Genomic DNA, 18,145 nt, shown 5'->3' with positions numbered 1-18,145 from the left:
CCTGCGGATCAAGTGATTTAGGCTCTTGAAATTTGATCTAACAGTTGAAAACAGAGGCCACTTTTAAAAGTTATAATAACTTTAGCCGTTGGATCAAATTTCAAGGGTTTGGATCACTTGATCTGACACACCCCGACCGAGATCAAGACATGCTGGCCTCCATGTGAGGGTAACATAGCCATGTGCACAGTGCGGAAGCCATAAAGATAAGAATTATACGAATAAATAAAAACCGAAAGCTACTAATGTGCACTAATAAACAGGAAGTGCTGGGAGTAAGATACAAATGTAAATACTCCTAATCAGAGCATAATAAGTCTAGGTGCAGTCCAGTAGGACAAGTAATAGTTATATAGTACTAGGAATGTCCTACTATTTTTTTTATATGTCAGAACCGCCGAAGTCCTCAAAGCCACCAACAGCAAGCTTACCTAAAACCTGGAGCGGCGCAAAACAAAAAAACGTGAGTGGGCAAAAACAAATGTTTTACAAAACCATTTCATTTCTCAACAGTTCTAATCCCTTGTCGTAAAACATGTATAATTTTCCCAGAATTAGAATATAAGTATATGCGTAAATATATATATATATATATATATATATATATATATAAATATATCAATTCAAATCATGCTTCACATATTCATAATCATAAGTATGCCATGCCAAGATATAACAAAATAAGTAATTCAGGTGAGAATAAATTCATGGAAAATATAACATATTAGCCGGAACCCCTATGGTAGTCTGTACGGTTGAATTCTTAGCTCAATAGTCAATCTAGTCGGAGTTACTACAATGACCTATACGGCACTACACTGCACATAAGTCGGAACCACTAAAAAGGGGTCTGTACGACAAGATTGGGTGTAATATAATTATGCTCAATTCTACTCTCTCATGATAGCTGGGCAATAATTCGCTAGTCACCTACGAGTCGGAACCACTTATTATGGTCTATACGACAAGGCTGTGCACCTAAATTGGATCCAATGTGAGCATATGGTGCAGGAGGTGACATCAATAACAGGCCTGTGCTATATATCTGGCTAAATCACATCACCCTAGGTGCAGTTACATGAGCTCAACGTTATTCAATCACATGCCATTAATCATTAATTCTCATAACAAAACATAACTCATCTGATACTTACCTGAGCGTCCACAACACCACAATTATGTATATATGCAAACAATTCAATTCATATACAAAATATAAATTTATATGCATGGCATTCAAGGCATACTTTCATTTAAACGTATTTTCTGGGAAAATACCATGTATATAAATATATACTGAAAACCAAAAGCCCACTCACTGGTATGTCGAAGGGTCGTAGCTCCCAAGTCGCCATTGACTGCACTTGTCCTCGGGATAAGTCTCACCTATATGCGAATTAACTGAATAAACGTTAATTTTAAGCACCTAACCAATACTAACTAATAACTTCTCATACAATGCTTAAATGGGGTGTTTGAATATACCAACGTGATCTACACAACCTCACGAACATCCCCATATTTTTAGAAAAAATTTTCTACCACCCACGCACCGGCCAAGGCACGGTCAGACGCGCCACCCATGCCAGGGCATGTGCCTGGCACACCAACGGCAACAGTGACGCCGTTAGGAATATTCCGTTAAATAGTAATGAAATCCGTTTAAACTAACCAACGCTGTTAGGAATATTCCGTCACCCCTAACCTTAGGACTTCGACGACCGTCGTCGGCAACTGGGCAAATCTTAAAACCTTGATATCTCACTCGATTTTTAACCAAATTTCACGAATTATATATCAAAATGAAGCTTAGGACAAGTAGAACAAACCCATACCAATTTTAGGACCTAAATCCCACGGGATCTCACCGGAGAATTTCAAGAAAAACCGGCCAAGCTTGAAACTGACGATCCTGACGTCCAAATCGCTTGGTTTTTCTTCTCCGAGCTTCGTAGGGATGTTTTAAAGCTTCCGACAAACTTCAAATCACCTGAAACCTTCACATTTACATGTGCATAAACAGTGCACCAAATCGGAGGTTAGAGTTCTCGGGGTTTTTGAGGTTTTCAGGTCCTAAAAATGGCATATATGAACTCAGGGTATGAAAGCCCATCCCCAGAATTTCACCATTCATTATGTATCTCATATTTTAAATTCGTATTTCGCGATTACGTTATCTTTATTAGTTAATTTTAATTCCGTTAATTTTAAGTTTAGTAATTGATTAGTTATCGAGTTGGAAGTTTCTTAATCAATCTTTATCTTTCGTTGATATTTCGAAGTTACAACTAGTGTTTTTAAATAGATCTCGAACCCACGAACGCATAGGCGAAAACCGTTTGCGAGTCCGAATTATAACAATATAGTTACTGACGTTTGAAGTTGTGAACTATAGATTGTGGGAATTGTTTAATTTCCACATGTGGATTAAAAGTTAAGTTAGTTTAACAAACAAAAAAAAAAAAAAGAACAATCAAATGGTTTTTTTTGTGGTGGGGGGGGGGAGACAAAATAAGAAGGAAAAAGGGGACATTTTTCTTTCTTCCCCATTTGGTGAACCCCGTGTGCACACCAAACCATTTTCAAAACCGGCCCTTTTCAGGTAAGTTCCTCCAATTCTCAGCTGATTTTCCTATCTCCTTCACCTGTAACTTGCTTAAATATCTTCTCCCTTCCATCTCCACCAAAAATCAAGGGTTTTTTTAGGTCTAATTCGGATAGAACTCCATTGGAGAACCCGAGGGTTCTCGACGGCGATTCGTCGTTCCGGTGAGTATCACCATTCACCATCACCCTTATTCAACTTCCCTCGGACTCATAAACAAGGCCCAACTGGTGGGTGGGCGTTGGAACACCAAGGAAGCCGAATTGAAGAACACCCACCTTAGGGTTTCGATGGGTGCGAGCCAATTTGAGGGCCTTCCCGGCCAAATTGGACTCGGCCACAGGTATAAAGTTTACTCTACTTGTTGAGAACTTCATTCTTGTAAAATTTGAGAATTTTTGGAAAAAGTCGAATTTCCCGATGTGTGACATTCGATTTATGATAATGTTGTTGGTTGAGTATATTATTGATAAGGTCCACCACTTGATTATTCTAACAATTGACGATCTTACCATTGAATTTACATCCAATTTTAGTATGCTATGGTAGATATTGTTTAAGGACCTTAGGGACTTACAAGTGAAAATCTAGTGGTTGGATCTTACGGAATAAGTGACATAAGATCATGGACCCTACCTTAGAATGACGGTTCGATTCCTCATTAAATGTTTTTGTGGGAGACATATGAGAGTTTTTAAGTATATGAATTATCAAAGGAAATCTAAATGTGGACTTGTACCTTGTTTAGGCGGTGATAAAACGTGATGCCTTGACTCTCGTGCTAGGGTGCATTAGCGCAGACTATAAGTGAGTGACTTTAACATATGTGGTATTGGTGATTACCTTGTTTTCATAATTGTTATCCTGTGTGGATATGACTTGGTTATATATATATGTTTTCTATGGAATTGTTAATTTTAATGCTTAACCATTGATTCAAGTTATGAAATGAGATTTGATGTATGTAAACTGAAATATGGTTTGATTTGTTTGATTGGCATGATGTAATGAAATGTGAAGGCTAGTGGTGGGCCGTTAACCCATTGTGATGGGGAATTGTTGCTTCAATATTGTTTCATTTCCCGCTTCATTTATTCGTTCTACATTTAGTATTTGTGCTTTATTTCCCTTGGTTGAGTTTTTGTAAATTAAGTAACTTGTGCTTGTCTCATTTCTTTGAGCCGTTATACATTATGGTTGTTGGCCTTTCGTGATTCCGTTGAGTGATTGTCCAGAATCATTTTCACTCTGATTCTGTTGAGAGATGGTCCGGAATCCTTCATACTCTGCGATTCCGTGGAGTGATGGTCTGGAATCCTTCATACTCTGCGATCCGTTAAGTGATGGTCCGGGATCGTATCCACCTGAGTTTTTATTTTTTTAGTTTGGATTGAGATAGCTTCAAAGGTGTAGGTTTCGGCCGAACTATGTCGCCCTAACCCTATCTTTCATTGTGTTGTATGAGAATATGGTTGTGAGATGTTGTGATTGTTTCAGATGAATCGTTAAATGTCTGAGTGACTCATTCGGAATTTGCAAAAGTTTGGTATTAATTTCTCATGCATGATTTATATTCAAGGTTTATAAATTGTGATTGATGGCTGGTTTTATTATTGTATCACATACTTTGTATTATTGTCACTCACTCAAGCTTCACAGCTTAATCAAGTTGATGTTTGCCCGATGCACCATTCTGATGGTGTAGGCACTGATCATACAGGTGATAGGTTTGAGTAGACTCCGAGAAGTCCGTAGGTGGGGTAGCAGTGCGGTTATCAGAGACGTGGAGCGTTAGGTTACCCTTGATTCACTCTTGTACTTTATCTTTTAGGGACTTACGTCATATTCAACAAATGTTTTTTTTTCTTTGCCACGTGTCAATTTGCGACATATGTTGGGATCGGGGCGTGACACAGGTACTTGCAAGGAGTTTGAATCTTACCTTCTTGACGTCGATCTGTGCTTGAAATGGAAGCTTGGAGTTTGTCTGTACGTTTGTATGGGTTTTCTACAAAAATCCAAAAGTAAGGAGAGAGAGGGAAGGCATGGGAGAGAAGGAGGGTTTGTGTGTGTGTTCCACGTGGTTCACCAATCAACCAAAGAAAATAACATCTAAGTCAAAAGCATGACACACACACACTACAATTTCAACGTTCGAGGATAAAATCGTCATTTTACATCGTCGATAGTTGTACTTCGGGACGGGCTGTGAGATGATCCGCGGGCTTTGGTGGAAGAGATCATGAGAGGATTTCTTTCCTTCATTAATTATTCAATTGTCTGGACCCTTGTCATCATGTTTGTTCTTTTTCAATAATTAATACTAGCATATGGGCACACACAAAGTGTGTGAGAAACTTTTTTATTTTTGTTTTTGAAATAGAAGAAGAGAGGAAGAGAGTGATAGAGAATGTGGGAGTGAGTTTATTTATTTATTTATAATTTTATAGATATGTTATGATTACATGTAGGTGGGGCTTTGAAAAAAAAATATCAAAATTTGGTTGTGTGAAATTACATTTCTGCCCCATATTTCTTATTCATGTTTTGTTTTAATTAGATGGTTAAATTGGTAATTTCATAGGGTTTTAGTTGACAATGAGTGTTTTATTAATTAGTAGAGATATTTTAAAAAACCTCTTGTATTGGAGTGGTGCTATTCACATACTCTTTTTTACCTTTCACACATCGCTCTCATATCTCGTCGTCAGATTAAATGAATTGAAGATGATTAAATGACAAAAAATCAACAGAGGTGTGGACAAGGTAAAAATGTGTGTATGGATATCACCACCCTTATATTAATATATCAATAGAGTTTAGATTGGAAACTCGAGAATAACGAATTTGCAACTACTTTATTCTCTAATTCTTTTAGTGTAGGTATATCAATACAACAATATATCAATAAAATCTTTCATAATTAAGCAGATTTTTTTTTGTTGACAAATTATAGTGTTAGATTAAATAGTTAGTCATTATGGGAAGGAGAATTAGTGAGGACCGAATATGCACAATGATGCGTAAGTATGATTGTTTCCCACCAATGTGTTATGGCGCCATCTGCTATACGCTGATATTCTATGATATGTTATGTATTTGGGATTGGAGAAGTTATAAATTGGGGTGACTATAGATTAGAGAGAACAAATTAACAATTGGGTATGAGATCAGTTACTTTTGAGAGTGTCCTGTTAGCATTTCTCTTTGGCTAAATCCAAGTCTACAATAAAATTATTATTATTATTTTGGTACAGAGTGGCCGAAAGGAAGGGATTAAAGTCTGATCATAGGCGTAGATAAAGAAAATACAAAAGGCTAAAGAAATAATTTTCTTTCTGAATGAAAGAGCAGTTGATGTTTTACCAAAAAATAAAATAAAATAAGAGCAGTTGATGTAAACATGAGAACGGTGGAAAAGTGGAATAATAGTAAAGTTCTTTTAAGGATCTTTTGCTAAATTTAATCCCAGACCGATCAAATTCTCTCCCTCCTTTTCAAGAAAATCAAACACGAATTCTTACTGTAGAGTTGATTATTTTTACTGTTATTTAAACTCAAATTGCAGTAATTTTACTGGAAACACTTATTTGCGGTGGTGTGCAACTTTGCTGCTACCTCATGACCTGGTAAGTATTCCCTTGTATGAGGTGAGGGGAATTGAACTACGGAATTCAAATGCAAGAGTGAATGTTCTTAACTAGCCAAATTAGAAGCCCTTCGGTTATGAAGAGACAAATATATATATATATATATATAAAGTGTCAAACAAGTAGCAGTTGAGAAAATTTGAGATAAAATACTGATTCAACATTACATGATGTCACATGCATAAATACAAATATAATGTCTTGCATAAAGATAAAGCTATATATAGGTTGGAATTGGTAGAAAAACTTAGCCTGTGTTGCACATTGCAATCACCATCATCATCATCATCATCATCTTCTTCTTCTTCCACCTGTCCTTAAGTTGAGATATGAGTCTCTGATTGCATTCATTTTGTTGACAACCACATTCATAAGCATCCGCTCTCCTGGTGATATTGCGGAGCACGAGATCCCAATCTGTATCACTGAATTCAAGCATTCCTCCAATCTTTTTGCTTTGTCCGGGCCGGGATCCTTGTATCTGGCTGTTGGTCTTTCCTGTATTTTATTGCCGTATGCATCATCTTTGTCACTGTCATCATCCTCGTCATCTGTTTCGAGGAGCAATGAGGGCTCAACTACGTCATTGACGTGGTCAGGCAAAGCCATGGCAGTGAATTGGTGAATGCTTAGACCATCTTTGAACATGTCATCAGTTGGACCTTTTCCTGTGAACATTTCGACCAACAATATCCCATAACTATAAACATCTCCCAGTATCGAAACTTGGCTTCCCATGCCATACTCTGCATTTCAATACATACATTAGGATTCCATAGTCAATTAAACTTTACAGTTCATGTATTGAGGAAAAACTTTAGAGTTCATATCTTATTTAAAATTGGGAAGATACTTTTGTCTAGTAAATAACAAAGCAGCAAATCTTTTTGACCAATAGAGACATAAGTTATTAGGAATACTAAAACAAGGACTTTAGAAACAATACCCGGAGGAATGTATCCTATGGAACCCTTTAGCCCAACTGAGACAGTTTGATTTGGTGTGGGAGTCGTGGGATTATTCGCTGCTTCAACGAGGAACCTTGCTAAACCAAAGTCACCAACATGGGCAACCATATCTTCATCAAGAAGTACGTTACTTGGCTTTAGATCACAATGAACAATGCACATCTCACAATGGTTGTGTAGATAATCTAAGGCAGAAGCAACATCAATGGCAATATTCAGTCTTTGGATAATACTCAGTCTCTTACCTTCTGGTTGTTCATTGTCTCCACGATGCAGCCAGAGGTCTAGACTTCCATTTTCCATGAACTCCATAACTAGACTTTTGAAGTCATTACCCTGATTATCAATACTTGAGCAGGCAGTTACAATCTTGAGGAGATTACGATGCCTTATAGTTCTCAAAGCTTTGCATTCATCAATAAAGCTCTTGGAAGCTCCTTGTTGTTGAAGGTTGAATACCTTAATAGCAACTGTTGCACCATTACTAGGGATTACTCCTTTGTAAACAGAACCAAAACTTCCCGAACCAATCAGATTGTCCGCAGAGAACCCGTTAGTTGCTTGAACAAGTTCTGAGTACGAGAAACCTGATTTCCAATCTTCATGAGGACGTGAAGTAACCGATTTTCCTCTCGACCTTTTCGCCATGGAACAAGCGGCAATATAATATGATAGAGCAATTATGAACGGAAGAGAACAAGCTATAGGGATGATCACTTTTAGGCCTCGTAGTCCTCGAGATGAATGGGGCTTTTTGATGGAGCATACAGGTAGACGTAACTGTGGGATGCCACCACAGAGCTTCTCGTTTCCAAGAATTAAGATGCCACTTGCATTTGAGAATATCCCTTCTTTAGGTAATTCACCCTCAAAATTATTATGAGAAAGATCGAGTTCCTTAAGAACTCTAAACTTGCCAAGAAAGTAAGGAATCTGCCCAGATAAGTTATTGTGCGAAATATCCATTTCTTCTAAGCCTCTTAAATTCATAAGAGATAGGGGGATTGTTCCTTCAAATTCATTACCTTCCAAGTGAAGGCGCTCCAAACTGGTACAACTTCCCAAGGCTTCTGGGATTTGACCTGTTAACTTGTTTCTAGATACATCTAGCTCTCCGAGACTTACCAACTTTCCCACTTCAGATGGTAGCGAACCAATCAAAGAATTGTTCGACATGGACAAAGAGATTGAAAGGGATGAAAGTCCAATAAGCTCTTTAGGTATCTTGCCGGTTAGACGGTTACTTGAAAGATTAAGTACCAGTAACTTTTGGCAGTTTCCTAGGCTTGGAGGTATGCTTCCCTGAAACATGTTCTCTTCCATGAAGAGCTTTGTCAATGACGTCAAGTTACCTAAAGAAGAAGGGATTCTCCCAGAAAATTTGTTAACATTCAAATGCAGTCCCTGTAACTTCTGAAGCTTCCCAATTCCATCGGGGACACGACCACCCAAATAGTTTCCTTCCAGTCCTAGACTAGTCAGATTGACAAGATTTCCAATGTCATTGGGGATGCTGCCATGCATCAAATTTGACCCCAAAGTAAGAATTCTCAGTTGCGTAGAAAGGTTGGCTACTGATCCGGGCAATTCTCCTCCAAAATAATTTCCCATAAGACCCAACACCTCTAGACTCGTACAATTAGCGAGGAGACCAAGAAAATCCTTGCCATCGGTTATCCCCCTTGCTAGTCTGTTTTCATCAAAGTTCAGTCTAACTAAGCTTTGCAAGGTTGCAAGGTTTTCAGCAGGGAGTGTCCCGGTGAGACCATTTGTAGCAAAATCAAGCACTTGAAGTCTAGAAGCATTTGCCAATGATAGTGGAATAGTTCCGGTGAACTTGTTGACCCCACCGGCAAATACTTCGAGATTAGGAAGCGTAATGCCGACATCTGGTGGTATCTCTCCGTGCAGCTGGTTTGAAGCAACAGTGAAATAGTATATGGATGATATATTATAGAGTGAAGCAGGTACCGTACCAGACAAATTATTTCCCCAGAGTACAAACCTTCTCAAGTTTGTTAGACGTCCGAGCTCATTGGGTAAAATTATTGATAGCAAGCGATAGAATTTCCAAAGATGAAAAGTTTCCAATCCAAGCGGGGATAGTTCCGGTAAGATTGTTAGCAGAAAAACCTAGGGCAAGTAAATGATACAATGAACTGAGTTGGTTTGGGATCGAACCAATAATCTCATTGAGAACAAGATCGAGCACTCTTAGTTGTGTACAATGAGATATATTACTTGGAATCTTTCCACTGAAAGAATTGAAAGAAAGGTTGAGATGTTGTAGGTTCAGTAGGCGGCCAATTTCTTGAGGAATTTCACCATGAAAGTTGTTCTTTATCAGGTTAATTCCAGTAAGATAAGTAAGATTTCCAATGAAAGGTGATAAGGAGCCTACCAGTTTTTGAGCTTCCAGGTTCAAAATCATGACTCTTTTGTTGGCGTGGTTGCATGTAACCCCTACCCAACTGCAGAAATGGATTGAAGTATTCCATGAGCTCATGATTTGGAGAGGATCTTGAGAAATTCGTTTCTTGAAGTCTAGCAACGCCAGGTGATCGGATTCATTTCTATAAGTGGAAAGTGTTGCAGATTGCAGACCTGTGGCCATGCATAAAAGGAGAAGAAATTTGAAGAAAACCTTGCAAGAACAGGTACGTGAATGCACCATTTTTTTTGTTCTAGTTACGGATAAAATCAGAAGCCAAGTTACTTTTAGATGATGAAAGTATATAACAAAGGAAGAAATCTGTCACATAGCCAAAATGTTTGCCGCAGGACCACAATAATTGAGATGGTAATTACAAACCTAGGATGGTCCCGGAAAGTGAACTAGAAATTGGAAATTTTTTCTAGCGGTAGGTTGAAACTTTAAAGCTGTCAAAATAGTAGGTGTAGGTTACCATCTTGCTCTTCATTGCCTAATTGTAGCACATCATCGTCTTGCTTTTCCTTACCTAATTGTGGAACATATTTGTTTAAAGAAGCATTCCAAAGATTAAGGTGCTGTAGAATTTTAGCAGGAATACTTTCCACTGGTTACTTGATGTGATACACTTAAGAAAATCGCCCACGATTATTAGGGATGAAGTTCACGTCACCATTCTGATCACAGCTTTAAATTTTAGAAAAACTAAGGAAAAGTCCAAAAAAAACTTTAGTTTTAATGAAAAAGGACAAATAAAGGTGTAGTGAATAGTACCAAGGAAAGGTAAAAAATATGGTTTTTCGTTAAAAGTGAACAGTACCAGGAGTGTTCTGTTAAAACTCCCTTAAATTTTCTGTTTAGTGAAAAGTCATCTTGGGAGGTCAAGTACGAACACGTGCAAAAAATGAGTGTAGCGGAGAGGAGAATACTTCGTTTGATGTGTGGGCACATGAAAAAGGAAAAGATTAAGAATGTGGATATCTGAGATAAAGTGGGAGTGACCGCAATTAAAGATAAGATGGTTAGTGTCACGTCCCGATCCCGACATACATCCAAGATCAACACATGACGTCACTAAATGCCCGTAACTCAACATACCCTGCCTTTATCATATGTACCAAGTATAATTCAAGATCCAGATGCATGATAATTTTTCGTACACTTTATGGCTGCATCTAACCTCCTCGTTAGACTGCCTACGTACCCTCATTAGGGATCAAGCCATTCGTAGTTCGTCTTCTTCGCTATAACTCGACATAAATCACAGTCCGTTTAAGCCGAAAGGCATAACATTTCTCAGTCAATCAGTAGAACTTGACAAGCATGAAATTACTAGACTCAAGGTTACATAACAAACCCACTTGAAAATCATGATTTTCCTTCCATCTTTTATATAATTCATTATATCGCAACATGATACCGCAATTCACAACATATATCACATCAAGAACCGACGAAGCACAATACCATTCTCTAGCCACATTAATTAAGTCATTTGACCAAAATAATAACAACCATAACCATATCTTCTAAATTCATACTTATGAAATCATAATCGAATCATAGAAAATCCTGAAGGAGTCACCCAGACGTCCAATAGTTTTTCTAATTCAATTCACAAGATTCTCGAAACCATGGCTCACAATTATATTAAAACTAAGGCTAGAGTGACACAGTTAAGCCAAGCCTACATTTTTGAAGCTGATATCAAATCCAAGAAACCACCAAGTCAAGTGATACGATTCCGGACCATCACTCAATGGAATCCAAACAAGGATACGATTCCGGACCATCACTCAACGGAATCGCGGAGTAGAAGGGATTCCGGACCATCACTCAATGGAATCCAAATAAGGATACGATTCCGGACCATCACTCAACGGAATCCATGTGGATATGGTACCTACCGAATGTACCAGGTATATCTAAACCTCATCATCTCTATAATCACAACGTAGTCACCTACCATATTCACTTCTCATGGCCACCAACTAATATGTTACACAAGCATATAAGTGTTACAACATACTTCTAATAGGATTCTAGGATCACATTGTCATAAAAGTAATCATACACAACATACTAATCATACAAAACAACACATATTCCCAATATGCACTTCAATTCCCACATCATAAAACTACAACGATGGCTAAATATAAAAATTAAACATTTTATAGGAAATATAATCATAAACCATCTCATATCCACTCAGGACAATAATTATGAAAACAGGGAAATCACCTATATCACATATATTAAAGTCACTCACATTTTATCATATCATACCATCTATGCAAATCAACCACCTTTCAAATATGCAAGTCAAATCACATATCGCAATCATCAACAGTACACGATCCAAATCATGTTTAATAAACATTGGTCTATGGCTAAATATATAAAATCACATTTCAATAAAAATCATATTTATAAGACCAATTCATATTATCAAATGATACTAATATAAGAAATTAAGATAATAATCATATTTTATATATTCAAGTCGCTATCTAACCAATGTAGGCCCACTAGACTTCACTTAGTCCCCTGTAGTACTAATTTTAGTAATTAGGACGTTTCGAGACATGTTGATCAAAAGTCAACTTTCGATCAAAGGTAGGGTCCACAATTCTACACAATTAAATCCGGAAGATCCACACATTGGATTTCAGATCCGTAACTTTCCAAAGTCCACATTATGCTCAAATAACACCATACTAAAATCTCAACACGATCCGACGGTCGGATCTCCCCCAATTTCAAAATTCAAGTGGCGGTCGACATTTAATTTTACAAACTTAGAAATCCAATTAGGGAAGATCCGTACGTCGGATTCTCGATCCGTAAGTTTCTATGATCCAAAAATATTATGTTATATCACGCAGTAAGGTTTGGTGACGATCCAACGGTCGGATCATCGAATCATATTTTTGACCTAACCACGTATCGTAATGAAATTAGGTTCAAACAATCAAACCATATCATAAGGATATCAATTATGAAATCAGGGCATCTAATTGAACTTAAAAGGACATCGTCAGCCCACTGGCTAGGTCGCCGCCACACGCGTCGCCGCGGGTGGCGGTTGGCCGCCCCGACTTGCTGGAAAATTAAACTATTTTTAAAGAATTACCAAAAATTACAGAAATGAAGATCTCAAAGAGTAGAGCAAGCTTTATACCTGTGGCCAAGTCCAATTTGGCCGAGAAACACTTCAATTTCACTCAAACCCGCCGAAACCCTAGAAAAGGGTGTGTTTTGATTCGGCTTCCAATCGAACTTTGACGCCTCCAACACTACTTGGGCTTTGTTCCTGGGGTTGAGGGAAGTCTTTTAGTGGTGGTCATGGACGGTGAAATTGCCGAAGCCACCGGAAAAAGGAATAAAGCGGCCGGAATACCCGTGGGTTTGTGCCTTCGAACTGGAAAAATGGGAATGAAATTGGGAAATCTAACACTACAAAGATGTAGGGCTCATCAAGGGATTTCCATGGACACCAAGATCACCCAAAACGGAGTTCGGATGAAGGAGATATGGCCAGGTCAAAAATGGAGGTTCGCGGGTCAAAAACGACCTAACTCGGGTCTTTCTCTTTTCCCCTCCTTGGTCTGTGTTTTGATTGGCTGCTCCTCCTTTCTCCTTCTCCTTCCCGTTGGCCAAGCCTCCCTCCTTTCTCTCCCCAAATTCCTCTTCCTTTCCTTATTTTTTTTCTTTCTCCATTTCCCCCTTTTTTTCAACCACCCCCCATGGTTTTTTCTTTAATCTTTTTTTTTCTTTTGTTTTTCTCCTTAATTAATTAAGGGCAACTTTTTAATTGTAGCTTTTTCACCATGATATCTTTTGAATACACAATCTCAACACTCTACAATTAATACAAATCCCAAAATTAATATAATAACTCCTTAATACACATACGTAATTTGCAATAGTGAAATTCAGGGACGGGATTTCACAGTTAGGAAGGTGAACTAGAAATCGGAAAAAATTTATAGCAATAGATTGAAACTTAAAAGATGTCATAATAGTAGGTATAGGTTACCATCTTGTTCTTCATTGCCTAATTGTATCACATTACCGTCTTGCTTTTCCTTACCTAATTGCGGCACATATTTGTTTGAAGAAGCATTCCAAAGATTAAGGTGCTGTAGAATTTTAGCAGGAATACTTTCCCCTAGTTACCTGATGTGATACACTTAGGAAAGTCACCCACGATTATTAGGGATGAAGTTCACGTCATCATTCTGATCACAGCTTTAAATTTTAGAAAAAGTAACGAAAAGTCCAAAAAATTTTTTTTAGTTTTAATGAAAAAAGACAAATAAAAGTGTAGTGAATAGTACCGGGGAAAGGTAAAAATATGATTTTTCGTTAAAATTGAACAGTACCAAGAGTGTTCTGTTAAAACTCCCTTAAATTTTCTGTTTAGTGAAAAGTCATATTGGGTGGTCAAGTACAAATACGTGCAAAAAATGAGTGTAGCGGAGAGGAGAATACTTCGTTTGATGTGTGGGCACATGAAAAAGGAAAAGATTAAGGATGAAAATATCTGAAATAAAGTGGAGTGACCGAAATTAAAGATACAATGGTTCGGAAGGTGAACTAGAAATTGGAAAAAATTTATAACGATAGGTTGAAACTTAAAACCTGTCATAATAGTAGGTATAGGTTACCATCTTGCTCTTCATTGCCTAATTGTAGTACATCACCGTCTTGCTTTTCCTTACCTAATTGTGGCACATATTTGTTTGAAGAAGCATTCCAAAGATTAAGGTGCTGTAGAATTTTAGCAGGAATCCTTTCCACTGGTTACCTGATGTGATACACTTAGGAAAGTCCCCCATGATTATTAGGGATGAAGTTCACGTCGCCATTCTGATCACATCTTTAAATTTTAGAAAAACTAACAAAAAGTTCAAAAAAATCTTTAGTTTTAATGAAAAATGACAAATAAATGTGTAGTGAATAGTACCGGAAAAAGGTAAAAATATGGTTTTTCATTAAAAGTGAACAGTATCGGGAGTGTACTGTTAAAACTCTCTTAAAATTTCTGTTTAGTGAAAAGTCATATTTGGTGGTCAAGTACGAACACGTGCAAAAAATGAGTAGCGGAGAGGAGAATACTTCGTTTGATGTGTGGGCATATAAAAAAGGAAAATATTAAGAATGTGGATATCTAAGATAAAGTGGGAGTGACCGCAATTAAAGATAAGATAGTTTGGAAGGTGAAGTAGAAATTGGAAAAACTTTATAGTGATAGGTAGAAATTGGAAAAAATTTATAGCGATAGGTTGGAAAAAATTCATTGCCTAATTGTAGCACATCACCATCTTGTTTTTCCTTACCTAATTGTGGCACGTATTTGTTTGAAGAAGCATTCCAAAGATTAAGATGCTGTAGAATTTTTGCAGGAATACTTTCCATTGGTTACCTGATGTGATACACTTAGGAAAGTCCCCCACGATTATTAGGGATAAAGTTCACGTCACCATTCTGATCACAGCTTTAAATTTTAGGAAAACTAACGAAAAGTTAAAAAAAAACTTTAATTTTAATGAAAAATGACAAATAAAGGTGTAGTGAATAGTACCAGAGAAAGGTAAAAATATGGGTTTTCGTTAAAAGTAAACAGTACCAGGAGTGTTTTGTCAAAACTCCCTTAAATTTTCTGTTTAGTGAAAAGTCATATTGGGTGGTCAAGTATGAACACGTGTAAAAAATGAGTGCAGCAGAGAGGAGAATACTTTGTTTGATGTGTGGGCACATGAAAAATGACAAGATTAAGAATGAGGATATCTGAGATAAAGTTGTAGTGATCGCAATTAAAGATAAGACTAGCCTCTCCGCACGCACGAGAGGCATTTTTGCATCACTGGCGTTACGTGCCCCTAAAGTTGTATTGAGTTAATTTTTTTTCATTCTAATTGTCAAAATATATTTTAAATGTATTGTGCAAAGAAGAACTTTTTCTTTACCATGCAAGTCCTAAAAAGTTGTCATGTTTTTCGTTTTTACTATGCATAACATAATGATTTAAATGTTATTCATGCAATTGTCAAACAATGTGGGATTTTGGATGCAAGTTCCTACCTAAAATCCATGAACAATAGTAAGTAGATGTAAATAAAAAAAAAGAAAAGAAGAGTAGATGAAAACATTTAGTACTTGTAGCAAAATACAAAACAACTTAAATGTCAAAATATAAAACCTACATCACAATACGTACATTATTCACAATACCCATGAAGTCTATATGTCACTGTTTCTTTTGGAAAGAAAGTTTACATATTAACATCAATGTTGCAATTTCCACCCATTTGTTCATGATTGAGGCTCCACATTTTCATTGCCAATCTACAAACGATAGTTAGAAAATTAAAAATCAAATAAAAAGAGTTAATTGATAAGTGAGAAATGCATACTAAAAGGTTATCGTTAATAAAGTTGTTACCTATTAGAAATCACCATAATTAGCTGGAATGAAGCAAGACTTCTTTGTATACCACATTCCGTGTAAATACACCTTCTTGGCCTACTATGAAGCCATTTTTTTACTAACATGGTTGTGGTTGATTTTGAGACCCCTATCGATAAAGCCACATATAATTGTCCATGACTGAAGACATGATCTGGAAGGTAAATGCCCACATGTGGTATTGTCTGACCTTGAGATTTGTTTATAGTGATAGAGAAACTTAGTATCATTGGAAACTGCTTTCTTGTAAGTTCAAATGGAAGCCCAGCAATATCAGTACTTTTAAGAGGAATTCTTGGTAAGAAAACTCTGGATCCAGCAAATTGTCCAATTAGAATTTCAGCATCAATAAGATTTTGGTAAGAACCACGACACAATAATCTTGTACCATTACACAATCCTAATTTCGGATCAATATTTCTTAAAAGCATGATTGGAGCACCTCTTTTCAGAGTTAAGTTATGCGGAGGCAAACCACCAAGTGAAATTGAATTCAAGAACTCTGGCTGATACAAATTCCTTGGGTTATCCTCAACTGAATCAAATGAATACATTGTCTCTTCTAAATCTGGAAACATATTGATTATCTTTTCATTCAACATATCAACGTCTTCATTTGTAGGAGTTACCACTGCCCTTTCCACCATGTATGTTGCATCATTTATATGATCCTCTAAATCAGGGAAGATTTTAGCAATTAAAAGATTAATGGAATGCTCACTCTCCCATGGTATCACCATGCATTCAAGTAGTTTTACCATATTGTCCATAATAACATCTTCATTCCCATCACCAACACGAAGTAAAAATTCTAAAAATTCATGATCATTTATGAATCTCATGTTTTGTTTGAGTTTTAAAATCTTTACCTGTGGCCAAAATGATGCTTTAACGACACTAATTTGGATTAGTTCGGACTTGGTACCTTTCCGGATAACAGGAAGAACTTGTCGAAAGTCTCCTCCAAATATCATTATCTTCCCCCTAAATGGTAAGTCAATATCTATTAAGTCTTTGAACGTCCGATCAAGTGCTTCAAATGCATGACGATGCATCATTGTTGCTTCATACCAGATAATTGTCTTTGCCTTTTGTATTAGGTTTGCTAAATCAGATTGCTTACTAGTTGAACACATCGATGATGCATTGAGACTAAGTGGTATCTTGAATTTAGAATGGGCTGTCCTCTCACCAGGCAATATTGTAGTTACTTTCAGATGATGCTATTGCTAATACTATGTGCCCCAACCTTCTCAAGCTTGCTAACAATGCACAATATAAGTAAGTTTTTCCAGTTCCACCAGGACCATCCACAAAAAATGTTGCATTCTCTGATCGTTGAATTGCACCCATTATTGTGTCAAATGCACTTCTTTGGTAATCATTTAAGCATTTGATTGCATCAAGATCTTGTTGTGGAATACTTATGGATATTTCATCTTCAATACATCTTGTCATTCCTGAACTTGATTTAATTCCTCTTGTCATTTGGGGAAAATCAAACTCTTTTATACTCTTATTAAATTGAACCAAAAGTGCGTTTAACTCACGCAAGAGTATGTTTGTAGCAAGTGTGAGAGTTATGTTAGTTGTGGAAACATAATCTTCTATCATGAATGGATAGAACTCATCCCATAACCCTTGAACACCAATTGGTGCACAATATACCAATATGGTGGCAAATAATCTTCTTAAAGCTGACGACATCTGAATTGTGGAGGCCTCTAGCAAACATTGTCGAATACTGTCATCTATTTCTAACAACCTCGTTGTTGTGCTGCCTGCTTATATGTTGGATGCAAAACCCCATTAATTGTTCTCAAGTTTGTGAAGGATGTTGGTCCTTTAACATGATTAAGAAGAATCCGAAGGTAAAATTTTTCGCCTTCATCATGTGAAACTGCATATATTCGCCCAATAACCTTGTTATGATTCATTCTTTTAGACGACTTTCTTTAAGCTTGAATCTATCTGTAGTGTGATGGGATCTTCATGTATAAGTACCATCGCGCTTCT

At 37.0% G+C, this 18,145-nt stretch overlaps 2 protein-coding genes across 2 annotated transcripts; both read right to left on the bottom strand.

The window, feature by feature from the left end:
* Positions 1–6,384: 6,384 nt before the first annotated feature.
* LOC103433584 (putative receptor-like protein kinase At3g47110) lies at positions 6,385–9,980 on the bottom strand. The gene is made up of 2 exons (XM_029101246.2): positions 7,202–9,980; positions 6,385–7,001 (listed from the first exon to the last, which is right to left on the bottom strand). Exons 1-2 carry the CDS (start codon positions 8,832–8,834, stop codon positions 6,547–6,549), a joined length of 2,088 nt encoding a protein of 695 aa, XP_028957079.2. The 5' UTR covers positions 8,835–9,980; the 3' UTR covers positions 6,385–6,546.
* Positions 9,981–15,935: 5,955 nt separating this feature from the next.
* On the bottom strand, positions 15,936–17,482 carry LOC108173217 (uncharacterized). The gene is made up of 4 exons (XM_017331888.3): positions 17,322–17,482; positions 17,055–17,113; positions 16,214–16,940; positions 15,936–16,008 (listed from the first exon to the last, which is right to left on the bottom strand). The coding sequence occupies exons 1-4, from the start codon at positions 17,480–17,482 to the stop codon at positions 15,936–15,938; spliced, it is 1,020 nt and encodes a 339-aa protein (XP_017187377.3).
* Positions 17,483–18,145: the final 663 nt, after the last annotated feature.

This window comes from Malus domestica, chromosome 04 (genome assembly GCF_042453785.1).
Source record: "Malus domestica chromosome 04, GDT2T_hap1".
In the NCBI taxonomy this organism is placed as follows: domain Eukaryota; kingdom Viridiplantae; phylum Streptophyta; class Magnoliopsida; order Rosales; family Rosaceae; genus Malus; species Malus domestica.
The sequence above is the reverse complement of the archived record's forward strand: the minus strand, read 5'-3'. Positions and strand labels throughout refer to the sequence as shown.